This window comes from Podarcis erhardii, assembly GCF_964252035.2.
Source record: "Podarcis erhardii genome assembly, chromosome: 10".
Taxonomy (NCBI): domain Eukaryota; kingdom Metazoa; phylum Chordata; class Lepidosauria; order Squamata; family Lacertidae; genus Podarcis; species Podarcis erhardii.
The window spans coordinates 10,124,157-10,147,447 of record NC_138500.1 but is presented as its reverse complement, the minus strand read 5'-3'; the positions used below and the strand labels follow the sequence as shown (position 1 = coordinate 10,147,447).

Here is a 23,291-nt window from a genome sequence, read left to right as displayed (position 1 = left end):
AGAGAGTTACCGCCTCACTTACATTGTGGAGCTTGTAATACAGCCCACAGGCGTTGCACACGGGGTCTCCGTTGGCGTTCCTCCTCCACAGGGTGGTGGTGGTGGTCTGGCAATTTGCGCACGATGTTCCTGCCCTTCTTGCCGCTGACTGGGGTAGAAAAAGAAAAGACAAGCGTGTTACAAAGATGTCAAAAATGGAGCATTGATGTATATCCAAAGCAATGAATTATAGTCAATTACAGACATTTGCCACGATAAGTAGGACATTACAGGGATTGTTGCAGCTAGAGTATAGTTGTGGGCATTTCCTCACGTTCTGTATATATATTTATGCATCTTGCAGCACTGAAACAAAGTATTAAGAGGTTGACGATGACTTGGGTTGTGTTCTATCCACAGTGTATTGTATCCATAGATTTCCCATTGATTAATTGCATCAAAGTAACAGCACACATCGTCTGTTATCCACGAGCCATGAAAAATTTACTTTTTTTTCACTGGGGCTGTTCCCTCCTACAACACCAACTAAAAATACTAAACAATTCTCTTGATACTTTTTATTTATTTATTAGAGAAAATTTGTTTCCGAAATATGAGGAGTCTAGAAAAATTATGGATGTGTGAAAACCCTTTGTGCACCAGTAATGGGGATTTTGGAACAGACTTGCTAGTTAATACACGTTTTCAGAAGACAACAACATCACAGCACCGTCTAGCTTGTCCAATCTCCCTGCCTTAAATCAGAAGCTTAATTTAAGCCTGGGGTTTTAAGTCAAGTTGATTCTCCAGACACTGATTTTGAAAGCCAAGGATTTCAGAAATATGTACAAGGTGGCAATAATATCACCGTACAAAGGGCCAGTGTTGTTATGCCCATTTTACAGGTAGGCAACTGAATTAAAGGACTAAAGCCAGCTAGAACATTCCTGGCTGACCAGGGATTTAAAAGAGAATTGGGGCTCTTAGCCTGCCATTTACCTTACATCAACTCTCTGTCAAAAAAGTATTGCATCGTATCCCAGGAAGGAAATGACATAGAAGTGACAAGAGTCCACTGACTACTATCCAACTTTTTGACTTGGTTTAAAAAGCTACTTTAAAGTATCAAGTCTTGCATCCCCAAGTCTTGTTGGATTATGATCTTGAGTTTAGCTGACTAGCACATGCACCAGGTTGTATATGGATCTTTTGGCCAGGCGTTTAGAAACTGCGAAGAGGCTAGAATCATGTCTGAAAGAAAGCAGCCATAACAAGCAGCCAGGAAACTATAATGTTAGGGAAATCGGGCCTGTGTTTTAGGTGTTCCGTTCCACAGGAGTCGGGAGTTATTCCAGCCCAGGTTTTGCACAAAGCTTAGTTTCTTCCCTGTTTGGACTGTCCCAGTTCAGACTTCAGGGCTGGGGAACTCACATACTGCAGTGAATCATTACACACACACACACACACACACACACACACACACACAGTGTGTCAAACCCTTCTTCCTGGCACCTAGTTTTCTAGAAACCTGTTTTTGTTTTTTTTCAGAGGCACACCACATCCTTTAACACACACACCATGTCTGCATTGTGAAGAAATAAGTGCCTTTCATCCCTGAGCAATAGCCACGCCGCCTGAGGTCAATGAGGATTGGACTAGATGAAGAAGAAGAAGAAGAAGAAGAAGAAGAAGAGGAGGAGGAGGAGGAGGAGGAGGAGTTTGGATTTGATATCCCGCCTTTCACTCCCCTTCAGGAGTCTCAAAGCGGCTAACATTCTCCTTTCCCTTCCTCCCCCACAACAAACACTCTGTGAGGTGAGTGGGGCTGAGAGACTTCAGAGAAGTGTGACTGGCCCAAGGTCACCCAGCAGCTGCAGGTGGAGGAGCGGAGACTCGAACCCGGTTCCCCAGATTACAAGACTACCACTCTTAACCACTACACCACACTGGCTCTCATGAACTTGGGGGTCCCTGTCCCTTCCAATTCTATGATTCTATGTCTCTGTGAAAGGCTACCCTAGTTATAGAATGATGTGCAAGGATACAGAATCATCTCCCCATCCCCAGAACCTGGAGATGGAGGGAGGGAAGCGTTGAGGCATTAACCCCAAAGCAACTGCTCTGCCCCCAGACCTGACAGACCCCCCAAGTGCCCCTCTTCTTCCAGAGGCAGTCCTGGATTAACAGAAGCCATCCCAGTTCCTGATTCAGAATGTCCCGCTTTTCCTTAGGATGTCCCTATTTTCATCGGAGAAATGTTGGAGGGCTTGGAGTTATGCGACTCCTGAGCCATCTGAAGGCAGCCCTGTATAGGGAAGTTTTTTTATGTTTTTATATACGTTGGAAGCTGCTCAGAGTGGCTGGGGCAACCCACTCAGATGGGTGGGGTATAAATAGTAAAATTATTATTATTATTATGCATTATCCCTATTTTCATCGGAGAAATGTTGGAGGGTATGGAGTGAGCCTGTTCCACCATTGTGAAGGAATCCATCTTCCCATCCTGGGGGGACAGAATCCCTATTGTTGATTTTAAGAGGCACTGCCTCGTTTTTTAAGAAAGTTATACGGAGAGCCTGTGTCCCTTAGGAGAAGAGCAAGGCAAAAATCATGTCCCCGCTGTGTTGCATCAAATAGCAAAAATGAGGAAAAGACAGCGTATTCCACAGTGTGGAATACCAAATCATTAAGCTGTCATGCTGAAATTATTGTAACGGCTTAGCAATCTTTCGCAACGTGGAAGAGCCTTGTTGTTTTCGCATGTGGGGATTGGAAATATAAAGCATATATTCAGACTCCAAGAGATTCCTGCATCACAAATGGAAAAGAATAGGCAGTTTTGCCAAAGAATGAATCATAGAGGCATCTTTGCCAAAAGTAATTCTTAAAGTCTTTTGTGTACGTGATTGGCTGGGTGAAGGCTGGTTGTTCCAATAAGAGGATATCAAAAGACTTGCAGTGCAAAGGATGCGTCGTCTTAATGCCACAGTCATAAACCCGTAAGTCACACCAATTTTTTTTAAAAAACCTACTCCTGCGTCATGAGTTTAAAGCTACGGCAGAACCCCACTGGTGCCAAAGTAGCTGCTTTCAGTGGAGATGTTATAGAATTCTATAACATTGCATTGGTGGTGGTGGTGCAATTGCTGTTCATTATAGATCAGGTGAACTGAACTCTATGCATGGTCCACTAAGCCAAAATTAACACCATCAACAATGTAAGGAGACTAGAGATGGAGAAATAAGAAGAGAAGAACCTACTGGGTCAGGGCAAAGACTCATGCAGTTCTGTTTCCGCAAGGACCAACCAGAAGTCTACAGGAAGACCACAAGCAGAATCTGTTTCTCCACAATCTTAAATCCAGATCACTTCATAACTGCGTTCATTTGCAAATTACTGTTTTCAAGTCTGCACAGAAATTCACATTCATTTTGCACATATTTTTTCCTAATATGTATATTTTGAGGTGTCCATCCAATCCATTTTGCATGCAATTTCTTTTCGTCTTTGTGGGCAATTTCCCTTAAAACGTGCACATTTTGGGGCTGAAGAGGTGCACCGCAAAACTCAAACAAGTGTGTATTTAGATGATTGGCTGCGTTTTCAGTTCAGGCATTTTGTACATTTGCATACAAAATACATGAACACATTTCTTACCAAACCACCAGGGCTCAATAATTCTTTCTATGGGAAAGATTGGGGAGAGACATTTGAAGCACCTGGATAGACAATTATGTATGGTTAATGGTCCCCTTACAGACTGCCTTTTACCAGGTCAGACTAACCCGCAATTCTGGTACCCTTACTGTCAAGGCAGCAGGTCTCCAGAAAAGACTCTTCTCAAACCCTGATCCTTTTAACTGAAGATACCAGGAACAGAGACTTTCCCCCATTGCCCCTGAATTCTATCCCCTCTGTCAAACTATTTTTTCCTAGGGAGGGGCAACCCATACAGGTTTGCTATAAACAAATGCTCAAAAACGCCCACAAACACGGACTGATGTTGTTGTTCTACATGATAGAAAAACAGTCTCCCAAATAAGGTTCCCTTGGCTCCAGCCGCAATTATACCATGACTAACAAACTCCGTCAGTCCATACGGAGAGACTTTATACCATATCAGGCCAACAGTCCATCCAGTAACCTATTTTACAGAAGCTTTCGCAACTCCCCTTGCCTGCAACATTTATTCTTACTCTTAACTAGCAATGCCAAGGGATTGAACCTGGTCCCATCTATTTGCAAAATATCACGTGTGCTCTGCTTTTTTAACTGCCATACTCCCGTAAAAGAGAATTATCTGGGTAATCCTTCGCAGTCGCATTCATTCTGATGCTAAGTATGCCATAAAATAGGACCCTGTCTTTTGTCCTCAACTACAGTTTAATGGCTGGGTAGTTTCTGCCACTGGTGTCCAACTAACGCAGGGTTTCCCAAACTTGCATCTCCAGCTGCGTTTTTTGGACTACAATTCCCATCATCCCTGACCACTGGTCCTGCTAGCTAGGGATCATGGGAGTTGTAGTCCAGCAACAGCTGGCGACCCAGGTCTGTGCTTTAAAGTGCAATGTCAGAGTACTTTTTTAAAAAAAAAAATCGCTTTTTATCGCTGATTCAGAGCAAATGGCAACAGGCAGGAGACCTGAATTGGTGTTTGTTCCAGTTCTTCATTAAAGAGCAGGTTTTCACATCGAAAGCACCAGGGGTAAAAGAAAAAGGGGGGAAGAAACCTGCTCTGACAAAGCATTTTAAAGCCTAAACCTGTCCCTAAATAGCTTGGGGCAAAAGTTAAGTATAGTGGATGAGCCTTCAGTGAAATCAATGGACTTAAGTCCAATGATTGCATACATCTCACCAGGCAAGCAAAGCAAACCTAAAAAGAAAATATGTCTGCCAAGGACTGTCAATGGATGTGTTCTGTGCTCCCCCAAAAAAACCCACTAGAATTCTGTGCAACAGTAGTGCAATTTATGCACAAGGGAAAACTGAATTCTGCAAGCAGAATGCATCCTGTAACTTTGCCCATCTGCAGTTATTTCTTTTGCTTGTGCTGGGAGGTTACAGACTAGGAACACAGGAAACACCTGCAGGATCAGGCCAATGGCCCACCTAGTCCAGCATCTCTTTCTCACAGTGGCCAACTAGATGCCCATGGGAAGCCCCTAAGCAGGAGATAACACACTCTGCCCACCTGCAACTCCCAGTAACTGCATAGGGTAGGGGGACCCACATGCAAATATACAACCAATGGCAATTCTGTGTACCAACCTCTGCCTACTGAATTTTCACCAAATCATTGTTGCCCGCACACTTATAAAGCCTAGATTTGTCACCCTAGGGACTAGGAATCTGCTTATTTTTCAATATGAGAGTTTGAGGATGCTGAACTCTATTCTAGTTACCAAAAATCCACGCTCCTAGAGCACTATCAATCTTGGAGTATGCTTAGCTCCACAGAGGATATAAGAAAATGACAAAAAACCAACAACCCCAAATTCACAGCCATGGATACCTTGAAAACGTATCACACTTCCAGTTTGGCCCAGGGCCATTCAAATTTGAGCTTTAAGGCCATGCTTAAAAAATTGATACTGAAATCAGTGGAAACAAAATACATTTAACTTGAACTGCACTGAGTCCTTGGCATCTGTAGACGTTGGCTTTAAGGACTGATGCACACCAGAGTTCTGTAGCAAAGCCTATTTGAGGTACCATAAGTTATCTCTGCCATGCCTTGGGGATGTGGCAACATTGATTTAGACACCTGCCACATTGTGGTGCAATGCGTTTTGTAAAATGATTATTATTATTTATTAAATATGTACACCACCCTCTACCCACAGGTTCCAGGGCAGTTGCAACATAAAATCACAATATAAAAATACAGAATGCGTAATAAAAACAAAACAAGCCAATAATCCCCGCTCCACAACACATTTTTAAAGGGCGTTGGATGTCAATCAGCTCAGCCGGTACAGAACGCTAGGCGATCCACAAGACGATTAAATCAATTCATATTGAAGATACCTTAATATAGAGAGGACTGGAAAGGGCGTGTGATCACATGACAGAGAGCAGAATTTAATCGAGGGTGACAGCAGGGCTCAGCCCTGGAACTGGTCATTAAAATCTAAGCTGCACTCTGAGACATGAACAGTATGTTTCCAAGCACAATTCAAAGTGTTGGTGCTGACCTTTAAAGCCCTAAACGGCCTCGGTCCAGTATATCTGAAGAAGCGTCTCCACCCCCATGGTTCTACCCGGACACTGAGGTCCAGCGCCGAGGGCCTTCTGGCGGTTCCCTCACTGCGAGAAGCCAAGTTACACTGAACCAGGCAGAGGGCCTTCTCAGTAGTGGCGCCTGCCCTCCCACCAGATGTCAAAGAGAATAACAACTACCAAACCTTTAGAAGACATCTGAAGGCAGCCCTGTTTAGGGAAACTTTTAATGTTTGATGTATTACTGTATTTTAATATTTGGTTGGAAGCCGCCCAGAGTGGCTGGGGAAGCCCAGCCAGATGGGCGGGGTATAAATAATAAATTATTATTATTATATGAACAATAAAAAAGGATGGCAATAAAAAGAAAAAGTTGCTGGCATGGATGCCACTAGCAGTACCCTCCACCCAGACTTTGGTTGCATACACAACAGGCATTTTAAACACAGTTCCCTCCTCCCAGAGACTCCTGGGAGCTATAGTTTGCAACTGAAGCTCTGCAAGCGGGAAACTGCTGTTCCCAAGGTTCTCTGTTAGGGGTGCTTATATTGTTTGTGCGTCTGAGGATATGGCATACAACCAAAGCCTCATGCCAATCTGCCTTGAGTGCTACCAAGGTTGGAAGGCCTCTGAGATTCAGGAGGAGCAAGAGTGGTGCCTAGTTCATCTGAGGGCAGCGCCCAGTGAAATGTGCCTGAGGGCTCGAGGCAGGGCCTGATGAAGAGGAGGCAGGGCTAATAGCTAGCATTCTCATTCCAAGCAGGTAAATCAAGCTGTTCCCTTGGTGCTGTCCCACTTCCTTGAGATTTAAGCCTCTCCCCTAGAGCTCCTGCGTCCAAATAACAGCCGCAAACCTCTTTGGGAAAGACCGATAGTCCTGTTTTGCATGCAGAAGGTCCCAGGGCTGAAATCCTGGCATGCTGCTGCCATTCCATGGGAGCCATCGTGAGCTTGCAAAATAATCTGAGCTTGCCGAAGCAATGTGGAGCTAAGTAGACTGATGGTATGGGAACGTAAGATGAACCTGCTGGACCAAGCCAGTGGCACATCTACGGCCAGCTAAATCCTGCTCTCACAGCAGCCAACCCAATGCCTCTGCAAAATCTACAAGCAGGACCCGAGCGCAAGAACCCTTTTCCCTTCCTTAGGGGAGTTCTTGAGCATTGTTGAGCTCCAAGAAAGAAGAGTCCCCCCCACACACACACACACGAAGGAGACTGTTCCACTGTCAAACAGCTCTTACTGTCAGAAAGCTTTCCCTGATGTTTAGTGGGAATCACTTTCCTTGTACAGTGGTACCTCGGGTTACAGGCACTTCAGGTTACATACGCTTCAGGTTACAGACTCCGCTAACCCAGAAATAGCACCTCGGGTTAAGAACTTTGCTGCAGGGTGAGAACAGAAATCGCGCGGCGGCAGCCGGAGGAGGCCCCATGAGCTAAAGTGGTGCTTCAGGTTAAGAACAGGTTCAGGTTAAGAACAGACCTCCAGAATGAATTAAGTTCTTAACCCGAGGTACCACTGTAATTTGAAGCCATTGGTTCGAATCCTACCTTCCCATGGCCAGATTTAGGTTTGATGAGGCCCTAAGCTAATGAAAGTAATGGGGCCCTTTATATGTCCAGCTGTCCTTTGTCAACAACAAATTGTCACTGTTTTTTGTGTTGAATATATGCTGCATGGTAATTTATAGACCTAATAATAATAATAATTTATTTATTTATACCCTGCCCATCTGGCTGGGTTTCCTCAGCCTCTCTGGGCGGCTTCCAACAAAATATTAAAATACAATGGTCTGTTAAACATGAAAAGCTTCTCTAAACAAGGCTGCCTTCAGATGTCTTCTAAAAGTCTGGTAGTTGTTGTTCTCTTTGACATCTGGTCAGAGGGCGTTCCAGAGGGCAGGCGCCACTACCGAGAAGGCCCTCTGCCTGGTTCCCTGTAACTTGGCTTTTCGCAGTGAGGGAACCACCAGAAGGCCCTCAGCACTGGACCTCAGTGTCCAGGCTGGACGATGGGAGTGGAGACGCTCCTTCAGGTATACTGGGCCGAGGCCATTTAGGACTTTAAAGGTCAGCACCAACACTTTGAATTGCGCTTGGAAACGTACTGGGAGCCAATATAGGTCTTTCAAGACCGGTGTTATGTGGTTTCGAAAGCCATTTGCACAAAACAAAATATGTATTTTATCAAAGTAATTAATTGTTGAACTGAAATACAATTAGGAAGAAGTATATTAAGAGTGGGGCCCTAAGCTATAGCTTGTTTAGCTTATATGTAAATCTGGCACTGTACCCTCTGGAGCAGGAGAAAACAAACAAGGCAGCATAAGGCAGTTCCTATGTGCCCATCCTATGCAAACCCTCGTAGCTAAGGAGGTGCATTTTCTTTCAAGAAATAAATCCCAGCCGCTTCTGATATGTCCAATTTTTTCTCGAGTGTAAGGGTTGGGAAGATGAAGCTCTCCCAGTGTTCCTGGACTACAAATCCCATCATCCAGCGCCATTGGCCATGCTGGCTAAGACCAGGGAGATGAGGGCCAACCCCATCCTTGTTGTAGCAGTAAAGACTGGGGAGCAGGGAAGAAAGAAGGACAACTATTTATCATGTATAATCTCCAATCCACAGATATTTCTTAAGAGTTTAGCTTTACACTGAATTTATGTTTAGAAAGTTAAAAGAAAGGGAGGTATTTGAGGGGGGGGGATGCACCAAATTGAAGTCCTCTCTCGAAAACAGTTCTTTGTAGGTGTTTTGCTTTTCCCAGCAAAGGAAAGAAAAAGATTATCCTCCTTGGTTAAGGAGGGCAATGGGCTCCCTTTTGAAGGATTCTTTAGCTGTGATTCCCACATTGCGGGGGGTTGGACTAGATGACCCTAGGTACCCCCTTCCAACTTGACAATTCTATGACACTATTAAAGGAAACAGCTCGAAAAAGATCAAGGTGGCACCTTGAGTTTTGTTCATGATTCATGTAAAAAGGAAACGGGGGAGGGCCAGGAAATTTATACCTCTTTCTCTGAAGGGGAAAAAAAGCAAAAAACCACTTTTATTCTCACCAGCAGTGGTGAGTTGGTCTTCCCCAGGTGTCTGGCTTTCACAGGCGGAAAGTTCATCTGAAATTTGTGTGGGCATTCGAGGGAAGAAGGCCCCTGGGCTGGGTCTTGGAACAGGTAAAAAATGCAGACTGCAAATTCTTCTGCTCTCAGGGTCCACAAACACCATGCATTTAAAGCACAGTTCCCCAAAAGATAGATACGATAATACGATAATCTTTATTGTCATTGTCCCATACAGAACAATGAAATTGAAAGAAAGAAAGAAAGAAAAGATCTACCTAAGACATTCAAAACCAACAAGCCAGGTATCCCAGGTATCCCAACCTGGTTAGCCCCCTAAAAACTCTGACACCATTTTAAAAATACAATATACTCCCATAGAGACTCCTTAAAGGTAAAGGGACCCCTGACCATTAGGTCCAGTCGCGGACAACTCTGGGGTTGCGGCGCTCATCTCGCTTTATTGACCGAGGGAGCCGGCGTACAGCTTCTGGGTTATGTGGCCAGCATGACTAAGCCGCTTCTGGCGAACCAGAGCAGCGCATGGAAACGCCGTTTATAGCAGTGCCTATTTATCTACTTGCACTTTGATGTGCTTTCAAACTGCTAGGTTGGCAGGAGCAGGGACCGAGCAACGGGAGCTCACCCCGTCGCGGGGATTCGAACCACTGACCTTCTGATCGGCAAGTCCTAGGCTCTGTGGTTTAACCCACAGTGCCACCCGCGTCCCTAGAGACTCCCTACACTGCTTTTAAAACCAAAATCACATTTGGATAGAAACTGTTTCTCAGGCGGCTAGTCCTAGTCTTTATAACCCTGTACCTTCTTCCAGGGAACTGGGAACTGAGTTTTACCCCTCATGGAGATACCATAATGAACTACAACTCCCAGGATTCTTTGGGAAGAAACCTGAGGTAGACGTGCAACATTTACATGCATAGCCCCGCCCACTATGGGCATGTGGCCCTTGAGAGGTTACCAAGCAGAGAATGTGGCCCTCAAATCAAAAACCTGTTCCTCAATCCTGGTCTTCTTTAACCGGCAGTGCCTCTCCAGGACTGCAGGCATCAGTCTGTTTACCTAATCTTCCCACAACCAGTCCATCATTCTAACCCGGGGGTGTCAGGATTTGAACCCAGGACCTTCAGCACACAAAGCATAAAGCTCCACTGCTGAGTCATGGTGCATCCTTTAGCTCTGTATTGTCAACACTGGCTGGCCGTTCGCTCCCCGTAGCTATAGAAGGAGTCTCAAGCCAGTGAACCCTTTCTCATTCTGGACGGCAAACGGGCTACCATATGGGGTGCCATCGCAGGGGGTGCTGGATCCTTCCCACACAGCCTGGGTAGCCCAGCCGCAACTGAAAAGGACCCTAAACTGGGGGCAGTGGAAGGACAAGGTGACATTGCATGCAGACCGCACTGGGACACATTTCACCCCACTCCGGAGTCGCTCAGTTTCCCCTCTCTGCCCCCCAACCCCTTAATACTTTACAGCGCGCACGGAAACCCTTTTTCTATCGGAACAGCATTGTAAGTTATCCAAAGCGTTTAGAGAAACAGATGTAGAAACAAACAAATGTCCTATTTCCTTAGGGCCAAACGACATGGTGCACGCAGTCATGTGTAAATTTCCTCGCATCCCCCCCCCCCACTTTCTTTTCTAATCAAAAGCAGCCAAGGGGAGGGTTGGTTTCCATTCTTGACTGCAACACTGGCAGGGGAGGGGGCTGCTTAACCCTTTCCCTGTGGGCTAGTTTTGAATTCACATTCCTCCCCTAAGCTGCTTCTCCTGGTCCCGCTCCACCAGGTGGGAGATACGGTCTCCCCAATATCTTTCTCCTTCCAAGCAGAAACATAGGTGGGAGAAGAAGCTGGAAGAAGGTAAGTATCAGAGATAGGAAGAGCCCCGTTCTCCTTACCTGAGCCCCCTCTTTTGCTCTGCGCTCTCGTAAAATCACAAGAGCCCATCTAGTCCAGCATCCTATTCTCACAGTGGCCACCCAGAGGCCTGTGGGAAGCCCAAGGGGGTTGCCATATGTCCTCTTTTTCCAGGACACATCCTCTTTTTCATGGCTATGTAGCGTCATAGCCATCCGTGGTTAAAAGCAGGAAGTCAGCAAATGTGTCCTTTGTTTTTTTGCTCCTCAAAATACGGCAACTCTACCTGATCCTGACACAGTTCTGAACCCTCAAGAAGCAATTCCCCTTGGGCGTCAATGGCTATTAATTACTGTCTGTGAATGGGGGGCAAATCTAGATATTATTAATTCTTATTAAATTTTCTATAACGTCCTGCATCCAAGGATCACAGGGTGGTTTAAAATATAAGGACGCAAAATTATATAAGCCAGTAACGAACAAAAGACAATAACCCACACACACACTCACACACACAACTTAGTAGGCTGTAGATTAATTAGCCAAAGGCATGGGAGAAGAGGAATGTTTTTGCCTGGCGTCTAAAGATATGTACTGGTGCTGCCGCATGAGCCTCCCTGGGGACAGCATTCCACAAATGGGGAGCCACTGCAGAGAAGGCCCTGTTCTCGTGTTGTCACCCTCTGGGCCTCTCACGGAGGAGGCACTCGACTAAGAGCCTCAGATGATTATTGCAGAGTCCAAATGGCTGTTGCTCCTTCAGGTAGACTTGGACCCTGGATCACCAGCAGCATAAATCAAAGATTTAGGCATGTGTGAATAGGTCATCACAGGCCAAACACCGCAGACAGAACCAGTGCTGTTTTTCTTTTTAAAAATGTTTAGGGGTACTCTCATTTTCCTACTCATATTGAAATACTGCCCCTCAATGAGGCCAAACTTAGATTTGCAAAATGCTTAGGGGTATGCATCCTCCCAGAAAAAAAGTGCTGGACAGAACTATCACTACCAATGCGTGCACACCACTTGTCAAAGGTGTCAAACTGTTCACAAACACATTCCTTTTCAATTCGGCAAAGCAAGAAACAAGGACTGTCATTAGCATCTATCCAAGATGGAGAAAACCTCTGAGCCTCAGGAAGTCTGCTTGTTTCGTTTTTAAAACCTGTAGACTGCTTTTCTCTGAAAAGGCCCAAAGCAGTTTCCAACTATATTAAAACATGCAATCCTTAAAATACAAATAAAAACAGCATAACACGACACTCTAGATCTCCAAGACAGATTAACCAATTCCTCCAAGCTAAACAACAGAAAGCCATCTCAGCAGCACACCCCTAGCAGGAGGGAATTCCAGAGTCAGGGCACCACCACCAAGAAGGCCCTATCTCACGTCCCTGAACACACTTGCTAGTGGGACCGTGAACAAGAACGCCCTCAGCAGATCTCAGAATGTGGATCAACTGGTGATGGGAGGTGGAGGTCCAGCAATATCTTGGGGGAGGGGGCACAGGCTCCCCACCCCTAAGCCAACTGACTAAGCCAACTTCTGAGTCTCCTGCAGTTCAGGGCCTCTTCCAAAGACAAACCAATCTGCCCATTACCAAAAACAATGGAGATTAAAAACCTGCCAGTTCAACTCATGCCTCCGATCGTATGCATCTAATTTAACCAAGGAAGTAAGGATTCACAACTTTCACCACTGAGTGAGTCATCCACACTAGAGGTCACCTCGGACTTGCATGTTTCTCCATGAACCACAGCTTTGTGGTCTTCTTACAAAATTCCCACACTGATTATTATACCCTTATATTGGAAATAAGGCTGCAAGGAATTTTGAGGTTCTAATAGTCAAGGAGGGCAGGTATCAACACCTGTCAGAAGGACAAGTTTCCCAATGGTTGTGAGCAACTATAACTAAATGGAACCTCCATGTTCAAGAGATAGTATGCCTCTGAAAACTAGATGCTGGAGTCAAAGTGACTTAGTAGCCTTCATGACTTAGTAACAGGCTTCCCAAAGGCATCTGGATGCAAACACATGGCCTTATCAGGTGGACTTGGTGCAATCCCCAGAGCCTATTCCCACATAGAGCACTTGCGATTTGTACTTTTATACATGGGTGGCAAACCCGTGTCCATCCAGATGATGTGGAACTCCAGCTCCCATCATCCTTGGCCATTGGCTGATGGAAGTTGAAGTCTGACAACATTTGGAGATCCACAGCTTAGCCATGCCTGTTCTGCAGTCGCAGTTCCAAAATGTCTGGAAACTTTCCAGTTGTTTCCAAAGGGCAAATAACATAGGACAACTGGAAAAACCCTCTGGTCACTGGCTCTTCTCTCACGTCAAGTTGAATTTCTGCACAGTTGTGTCTAGGGTCACACATAAGCACCACAACTGAACACCGCTCCAAAGGGAGTTGAGTAACTTCCTGCTAAAAGCACAATCGGTCATAGCTATACACAACCCACTCACAGCAGGTCTAGAGTGTGAAGCCATTCCAAGTGGCCAAGATGCGTTCCCACAATTGTGCGCATCATGTGCTCCAGACCATGAACTAGGTGACCAATTGAAATGGAGAAGGTCAAAACATGAATTCGGAAATAATAGGATCCAATTTTATGGGACATGGATAGCCTGGGCAAAATGATAGACGGTATTAATTTCAATGGGTCTGCTTTGACTATGGAGAACACTGTATACCATCCTGTGTCATTTAAAACAACAAATGTAATCCCAAAGTCACTAGTCCTTTTGGAGTTCCAGAAACTGCGTCATGAATGGGAAACCGATGCACCGCTTTTAAATCCAGGACACTTTCAACTTTGGAGAAAAACTAGTTTCAAAACATCCCCCCCCCTTTTTTTTTACAATAAAATGGATTCTTTTATCATGCCTACCGCATGCTTCCCAGCCCGCCCCCCAAGCTCCCACTTTCTTCAGCCACCCCCCTCTAGAAACCGCCGAAGAAAAAACACCACCCCTTACTTGATTCTTTTTTTAAATAAAAAAATAAAAGAGATATATAGAGAGACATAGAAATGGTACATAACTTGGCAGGCATAGTGAAAAAGGGGGGTTGGGCTCTCTCAAAAACCCTCTTCTGTACAGACAGATAAGACTTTGGGCGGGGGTGCCCAAATCTACTCCCTCCAGAAAGTTCTCCATCTTGGGCTGAGGAAATTCAAAAACACAACATGACAGGGAGGGAGAAGAAAAAGAAAAATAAGAAGTTAGTGCAGTTTTTGAGAGTCAAGTCACTTACCAGCCTTCTCTTCGGCTTTATCAGGGGGCGGTTCTGCCCATTCATTTTATGATACAGTCCACAGGCGTTACACAGATAATGCCCCGTACCATCTCTCCTCCATAGGGGGGTCGAGGTAGCGCCACAGTTTACACACTCCCTGCCTTCTGGAAACAAGAGGGGACACAGTTCATTGATGGACAGCAAGGGCACAAGAAAATTAACAGGCAGGATGGGGGGAGAATCGAAAGAGGTCTTAGCAATTGCTCCACCTAGTTCAGCTTCCTATTCCATCTTGGGCTAAGTGAATCTCTAAACTTCACTCTCTCATTTTGCCAACCTTAAATTCTTGTTCCCTGCATTCCTGCATTGGTTTGTGACTTTTTTAAAAAAAAAAGTTCCCGTGAAAATTCATCAGCATTTCAGTGCAAATTTCTCCTGGAGGATTTCATATTCTTTCTATATAAAATTTTGCCAAGCGGACACAGTTTTGCAAGTGATTCCCCCTAACAGAATGCATTTTCTATTGTTATTCTCCCTGACTCATGCACTTTCAGCCTACTTTCCCCAACTAGTCAGGTTTTCGTAAAGTCGTTTGGGTGGAGAGCCACATCGCAACATTCAAGGAAGCGCAAATTTTGAAGGGAAGCCGAATTTCCGGTTCACATTTTGTTTCGGAAAGTGTAGATCGGGTAGATTCACATTAAAATCTGGGCTGAACCAAATTTCTCTCCTGTCCCAACTTCCAACCCTCCCTGGTCAAAAGGCAGGCACTTCTGGAAAAGCCGGGTGCAATTAAACCATTATGCTTGCTGCCCCATTAAAAAAAAATCTAGCAGGACCAGTGGTCAGGGATTGTGGGAATTGTGGTCCAAAAGAAGCTAGAGAGCCAAGTTCAAAAACCCTGATTTACATTATGGGTGGAGCCATTTTGGTTCAGTAGTACATTGTGCATATTATCAACACTTTATATGCGAAGAAATAACTGAAAAATATACCCAAGACTACTATCAAACCTTCCACTTGGTCTTCTGAACGCTGCATTCACTCACTCCACTATCATTTAACAGCTAAGGGGGTGGGCTTTCTTTTAGGTTCAAAATAGAATAGAAAATCATGTGAGCTGGATCTGCAACAAAGCTCACATCCACACTGTAAATTTAAAGCAGATTTAAAACACATGGCTTTCTCCCCAAAGAATCCTGGGAAATGTAGCTTATTTAGGGTTCTGGGGGTTGTAGCTTTGTGAATCCAGTTGCCTGGGTTATTTGGATATGATTTGGATGTGACCAAAACGTTGCGTCATGGAGCATCCTTGCTCAATGTGCCAGCCAGCCCCTTTTCTGGAATATCTTGTTGCATTCCCCCACTTCATCCCACAGACACTCAGCAAATCTGTGACCATGTTTGGCTTTCAATGAGTTGTTTGGGGAAAAGTTTCTCCTTAATGGTTGTTGGTTTTTTTAAGTGCTTCTGAAAACCTTGGGATTCCCTTGAACCTGCTGATACGTCCCTCTTGCACACAGGTGGTGGCAATTTGACTACATAACGATCAGTGCTCAGAGATGCCGTTGCCATTAATATGCATGGGGTAATTGTCTCCCACAAGGTGTTATTGGTAGTTCAAAATATACATATCTTAGTAGCTGCAGGGAGCAAATGACAGCCTGTGCAATGCATGCTGCTTTAGTGTTTGGGTGCATGGATTTAGATGCGCAGTCACTAGAGCAACAAAATGCTTATTACAGCCCTAGGGAAAGGGCCCCGTAGCTCAGCAGTCTTGCATGCAGAAAGTGCTGGGTTCAATCTCTGGTGTCTACAGGTAAGCCTGGGACAAAACATCATCTGAAATTCCAGACCCCCACCAAGTGTCCTTAGTTTCCAGGGACAGTCCCACATTTACAGAAGCCGGTTTCTGATTTGATCCCAGAATGTCCCACTTTTCCTTAGGACGTCCCTATTTTCATCAGAGAAATATTGGAGGGTATGGAGTTATGCAACCCCCAAGCCAATGAAATAAGTAACTATACAACCTTTAGAAGACGTATGAAGGCAGCCCTTTACAGGGAAGTTTTTTAATGTTTAGTTTTTGTTATGTAAGAAGCTGCCCAGAGTGGTTTGGGCAACCCAGTCAGATGGGTGGAGTGTTGTTGCTGCTGTTGAATAGGACATCCCCATTTTCATTGCAGAAATGTCAGAGGGTATGTGAGAATTGCTGTCAGTCAGTGTCAACGACACTGAGCTACATGGATCAATGGTATGACTCAGGAGAAGACAGCTTCCCTATGTTCCGACTGCACATCATCAACGCATGCTCAGAGACTGGTGTGTTAGTAACTGGGGGAGAAGGTTTAGCCTTGAAGACTGAGAGAGTGTAACAACACACACCAGCAAAGGTATCCACCTCAAATGCAGAAGTGACAAAATAAGAGCAATTATTTCCTAAGGGCAGGTGCCAGGAATTTGTTCACATACCCTCCAACATTTCTCCGATGAAAATACAGTGGAACCTTCGTTCTCAAACTTTATCCGTTTCAGAAGTCCGTTCCAAAACCAAAGCATTCCAAAACCAAGGCGCGCTTTCCCATAGAAAGTAATGCAAAATGGATTAACCCATTCCAGACGTTTAAAAACAACCTCTAGAACAACAATTTAACATGAATTTTACTATCTAATGAGAAGACCATTGATCCATAAAATGAAAGCAATAATCAATGTACTGTACTATAAAATAAATAAAACAGTACTGTAGATGGTAAAAATTAAAATTAATTTTTTCCCCTTACATGCACTGATGATAGTCATAGTTTGGATGGGGTTTTTTTATCCATTTCCACAGTCACACAATCGATCAATCAATCAATCAATCAATCAGCAGCTGAACTAGATTCCACACAGTCACAAAAATGAAGTCACAAGCCACAGTCACAAATTAGTCCCGTAAAACGAAGAACAAGTCACAGTAAAAAAAAAAAAAAAAGCCATGCAAAAAAATAGCAAAAACAAAAGCTCCAAATATCACCTCTGTGTTGCATGGGTGCTTAGGACTCAACAACCAACAGACTCAATGGGAAGCCTCTGATTAGCAGCAGGGGACTCAATTTACAAACAGAACTCAACAGGGAGCGGAACATGTTCAGCTTCCAAGGCAAAGTTCACAAACCGGAACACCTACTTCTGGGTTTGTAGCATTCTATTTCAAAGTTGTTCATAAACTAAGCTGTTCTAAAGCCAAGGTACCACTGTAGAGATGTCTCCTCCAACACCTCTCTGATGAAAATAAGGACCTCCTAGTCTGTACTCTCCAAAATTGGGGCACCCTAAGGAAAAGTGGGACATTCTGGGATCAAATCAGAAACCAGCTTCTGTAAATCTGGGACTGTCCCTGGAAAACAGGGACACTTGGAGCGTTTATGTTCAGGCTGTGGTTCTGCAGAAAAAGAACGTTGCATAATGATGGTGTGGCCAACTCAACACAGATGGCAACCATTTTCTCAACTGATGGTAAGAAATGGGTCTTATTTCCTTCCTGGTAGCTTTTGTTTTCTCTGATCTGTTTCACTTTCCATATTGTCAAATAAGGCAGATCTGTCCCCCATCACCACCCCATCGCCTTCGCCAAGATCTCATCATTTCACTGGTTTGTTGAAAAAAAGCCAGGCTGCTTAACCTCCTCTCCCTACAAAACCCTGAGTTGATAGATCGAATCATGCAAGAGCTCTGCTTCCCTGCAGGTAAATAAACTAAAATGTGCCCCCCAAAAACACAACAACCCTCAGCTGCCAATATCAAAGCTAGGGTCAGATAAGGCTTATGCAGTTTTCATGTGCAAGATTTTAAAACTTTGCATGCATTCTTGGTGTTAATGCACAGCAGAACACAGAAGATTGTATACATCCTAATAAGATAGGTTTTACATTTGCATTATAGACTGATGGGAGTGTGTGAAAATACCCAGGTTAACGTATGCCAGTATTAAACATCTTCCTGTTGTTATTGAAGTTTTAACATACATTTAGGAAGACGTTAGTGTAAATGTTGTAATAAATGGCATGTAAATAGCAGTCACTTTTTGAATGGGCCAAGGAGTAAGTGACTTTTAAACCAAATTCTCCTAGATGCAAGTACCTGGACTTATGCTAATGCTATTCTAGGCTTCATCAACAGAAATATAGTGTCGAGATCAAGGGAAGTAATAGTCCCACTTTATTCTGCCTTGGGCTGACCACACCTGGGAAACTGTGTCCGGTTCTTAGTGCCACAATTGAAGAAGGATGTTGACAAGCTGGAACGTGTGCAGAAGAGGGCAATGAAGATGTTCAAGGGTCTGGAAACCAAGCCTTATGAGGAACAGTTGAGGGAATTGGGTATGTTCAGCCTGGCAAAGAGGAGACTGAGAGGAGACATAATAGCCTTCCTCAAATATATAAAGGATTGTCAAATGGAGGGTGGAGCAAGCTTGTATTCTCCTGCTCTGGAGGAAAGGACCCGAACCAATGGATTCAAGTTACAAGAAAGGAGATTCTGGCTAAACCTCTAGAACAGCCTTTCTCAACCTTGGGTCCCCAGATGTTTTTGGCCTACAACTCCCATCATCCCTGACCACTGGTCCTGTGAGCTAGGGATCATGGGTGTTGTAGGCCAAAACCATCTGGGGACCCAAGTTTGAGAACCACTGCTCTAGAAGAACTTTACGGCAGTGAGAGCTGCTCAACAGTGGAACAGACTCCCTCAGAAGGTTGTGGACTCTTCTTCCTTGGAGGTTGGATGGCCTTCTGTCATGGATGCTTTGACTGACATTCCTACATTGCATGGGGTGGACTAGATGACCCTTGGGATCCCTTTATGATTCTATTATTCTATGAATTGCAGCACAATGCTATGCATGTTTACTCAGAAGTAAATCCCACACTATTCAACGGTGCTTAGGATTGCAACTAGGGGTGGAAGTTCCTAGGCCAGTAGACAGAATTTCTAACAGTGTCTGCCTTGCACTAGAGCAATTTTAAATGTCACTGCTGAGTCTTGCAATATGAGAAATCAAAATGCGAAGATTTCAGAAAAGGTGAAATATTATTTGAGTGTGTGCAATATTCAGTAACTGCAAGCAAACTCCTGAAATAAAGTGTCCATAGCAAACAAAGAAAGAGGTTAAAAGATCTAAGCCCCTAGAGCTTTTTTAAAAAAGAAATGAAATAAACACTGGTCAACACTGTCTATCAGCTTTGAATCTGCAGCAGTTGACCATCATACATCAGATGAACTGCAAAACATGAGAAGAGCTGGATCAGACCAAAGGCTTGCCTCACCCAGCATCTTCTTCCCTGCAGTAGCCAATTAGATGCTTTCTGGAGGCCCACAAGTAGGGCATGGGGACAATAGCCCTCTCCTTCATGTTGCCCCCAAGGGACGCAGGTGGCGCTGTGGGTTAAACCACAGAGCCTAGGACTTGCTGATCAGAAGGTCAGCGGTTCGAATCCCCGCAATGGGGTGAGCTCCCGTTGCTCAGTCCCTGCTCCTGCCAACCTGGCAGTTTGAAAGCACATCAAAGTGCAAGTAGATAAATAGGTACCACTCCGGCGGGAAGCTAAACGGTGTTTCTGTGCACTGCTCTAGTTTTGCCAGAAGCGGCTTAGTCATGCTGGCCACATGACCCGGAAACTGTACACTGGCTCCCTCGGCCAATAAAGCGAGATGAGCGCCACAACCCCAGAGTCGGCCACGACTGGATCTAATGGACAGGGGTCCCTTTACCTTTAGCTTTACTGTTGCCCCCAAGGCAACAGATATTTTACTTCTAATGTGAAAAATCCATCCAGCAAGGAAAGTGTAAAAATGTAGTATAAACACTGACAACTAGGAAACACTGGGGTGTGAGTGCTCCAGTTGGAGAACAGCCTCTACCAAAGGTGTCTTGGGTTTTGAAGACGCTCAAACTCAAGACGAAAGGGAGAAATGAACTAAAAGGAATACAAGTTTGGCAAACCCTCACCGTGATCAACTCCCAACCAGAAACCTATGTCTCCACTGTGGAAGGACGTGTGGATCCAGAATTGGCCTCCACAGTCACTTACGGGCTCGCTGTTAAAACCGTGTTTATGGAAGACAATCTTACTCGGTTATCAGGGATCACCGAAGAAGAAGAAGAAGAAGAAGAAGAAGAAGAAGAAGAAGAAGAAACAATGTTGCCTATAACATCCTGAGTTCGAAAGCAGAGCTTGTGTCAACCCCAATGGAAAAAGAAGTGCAGCTACTCCACTTTCATCCATGAGACATTAAAAGCAGCCTCCCTGAATGTGGGTCCCCCAAAACTGTCAAGGCTACATCTCACGTCATCTCTGAGCATTGGCCATGTTGCCTTGGGATGATGGGGGTGTTGTAGCCATCAGACTGGGATTCCCGTGGGGTCCCTTGTTAAGCCCTGCTGCTCAGGTGAATCACCTGAAGTAGGACATTGATGGAGCCATCTCTGCCGTCAGCGGCACCTCACATCTGCCTTGGATGAGGATGCAGTGATGACACCAACCCATCCACTCCAAGCCATGTACTGCTTTTCCCCCTCCCACCCCTCATTGGACACTGGGGTGCTGTTTGGGGGCTTCATTGGGGGTGGGGGTTTGGTGAGATTTTTTCCAACATAAAATACAATAAAAACCGAAGTAATCTAAAGGAGAGAGAAAAGAAACAAACCAAGAGGAAAAGAAAAGAAAAGAAGAAGGAAAAAAGAAAAAAGGGGGAGCCATACCTTGGTTCTCAAACGGAATCTGTTCCAGAAGTCCGTTCGACTTCTGAAAACGTTTGCAAACCAAGGCGCAGCTTCCAATTGGCTGCAGGAGCTTCCTGCACTCAATCAGAAGCCGCGTCGGACGTTCGGCTTCCAAAAAACGTTCGCAAACTGGAACACTTACTTCCGGGTTTGCAGTGTTTGGGAGCCAAAACGTTTGAGTCTCAAGGCATCCGAGAACCAAGGCACAACTGTATGTGTGTATATAATACCAAGCCCTCTATCACAATTATATCTTAATCCTTATTCCACACACAGAAGAGTGAACCCTCCCAGCAATCACCTGGGAGTTTCCCCGTCTTCCCTCAGCCTCACACCCTGAGGAAGCTTCTCTAGCCTGCCTCTCATGAAGGTCCCTTCATCGAATGTCCATCACCTTCCTATGTGTATCTTCATTTATTGTTGGGCGGTGGGTTGTTGATGTTGGGTTTCCGTATCTGTATTTCAGATCTTGTTGTGATGTACTGTACATGGAAATTGTTCCATTCGGTTGCATCTCTTTTAATCTTTTATTTACCGGTGACGACTACTTTGTTATGTTGTAGTTACGTGTGTTTCTCTCATGCTGTACACCGCCATCTGAAACCACTCCAAATGTCAAAGCGGTTTTCTCAACAGCCTTGGGCAGAGAGGGCGGCTGTCGAGGGAAGGGCAAGGCAAAAACTGAGCATGCAGGGCTAATCCCCAAATATTCTGGATGGTGGACTTTGCGCCGGTGCAGAGTTAAGAAATGGCTCTCCGCAATGCTGTGAAGACAACTTGCAGCTGAGAGAGATACATGCGGAAAATGATACCATGAAATGGAAAGCTAGAATGTGCTCCATCTAGCTGGACCATTTCCAAACAAACAGAAGCCTATCAGCAAGAAATGAAGGCACTGGTGTTTATCTCCGGCATCAATTTGTAAATATTCTGCCACAATCTATGGAGAATCCCCCTTCGGAGATTACGGCCAATATCCAAGGAGGTTCCATTTCCTCTGTGAATCTCTCTCTCTCTCTCTCTCTCTCTCTCTCTCTCTCTCTCTCTCTCTCTCATTTTTCAAAGCCATTTAAGCTTCTAGCCATCGACACATCCTGCGCCAGCAAATTCAGAAAGCTAATTACGTAGTTTGTGAAGTCGCCCGCCTATATATAGGATTTGCAGGGCAGATCCATAAACAGCATGCTCAAATTCGACTTGCAATTTGTCCTTGAAATAGGAAGGCTCATTCTCTGTTCAGCGCATGTCTCTTCCACCATAGAAGAAAAGCATTGCAGCTACAGCCAACTCTCTTTCTATCCTTCATCCAAACTCATTTTTCTTTCTCTCCCCCCCCCTTCTCTTCCGGGACCTCTTTGAAGAAGCCCAGGCCTGCAACACTCCTGCTACGGCAAAATATAGCAAATAATACGTCCGCAAGCAAAGCCAGCTGCCCATCATCAAAGACCCCAATTTTGCCTTGCTTGTGGAAAGACAAACCCAGTCTTCCTCAGCCTGGTACTTTCTAGGTGATTTAGACTACAATACCCATCATTCCTGGCCATTGGGCCATACTAGCTGGGGCTGATATGAGAAGGGCCTTTTCGGTGGTGGCTCCTAACATGTTGGACTCTCTATTGAGGCACCTCTGACCCCCTCTCTATGGTTTTCAGCAGCTGCACCTTTTCCAGCAGGTGTTTGGGGAAGGAGAGAGATGATTAGACAAATGGACTGCTCAGCTGCTTCTATTGGTAATTGCTATTTAATGATTTGTTATGAGCTACAGTGGTGTTAAAAAAGACTGCATTGTTTTAGGGATTCTCTGTGTCGCATCTGATTTTGTTTTAAACTGTCTCACGGCTTGTGCAAAGGGTAGAATATAAATATTCCCCCCAAAATTAAATTAAATTAAATTAAATTAAATTAAATTAAATTAATGGTCCAAAACATCTGGAAGTCACCAGCTGGGGAGGCCTGGACTAACCAGTGGTGCAGCAATGTAGCTGTTTATTGCACTCCTTGTATGGCTCAGATGTGTTTGGCAGCCACACCAAAAGTTATTACATCTCCTCTGTGCACTTATTCCGGGTCCTAGGAGTTATTTCATTTCTAACCTGCCTTTCCTTCGAGGCAGCATTCACCACCCTCGCACAACAACCCTGCA

General features: G+C 44.8%; 1 protein-coding gene across 7 annotated transcripts in view; it reads right to left on the bottom strand.

The window, feature by feature from the left end:
• Positions 1–23,291, bottom strand: part of GATA3 (GATA binding protein 3) — a 75,326-nt gene that overhangs the window by 7,641 nt on the left and 44,394 nt on the right. For 5 of the 7 annotated variants that reach the window (XM_081880075.1, XM_081880077.1, XM_081880076.1 and 2 more), the window contains exons 4-5: positions 14,404–14,549; positions 23–148 (exon numbers count right to left, since the gene is read on the bottom strand). In XM_081880075.1, coding sequence (XP_081736201.1) covers positions 23–148; positions 14,404–14,549 — 272 coding nt within the window. Of the gene's footprint in view, positions 1–22; positions 149–14,186; positions 14,313–14,403; positions 14,550–23,291 lie in introns of all 7 variants that reach the window. The other 2 variants (XM_081880079.1, XM_081880078.1) reach the window with 2 other exon arrangements.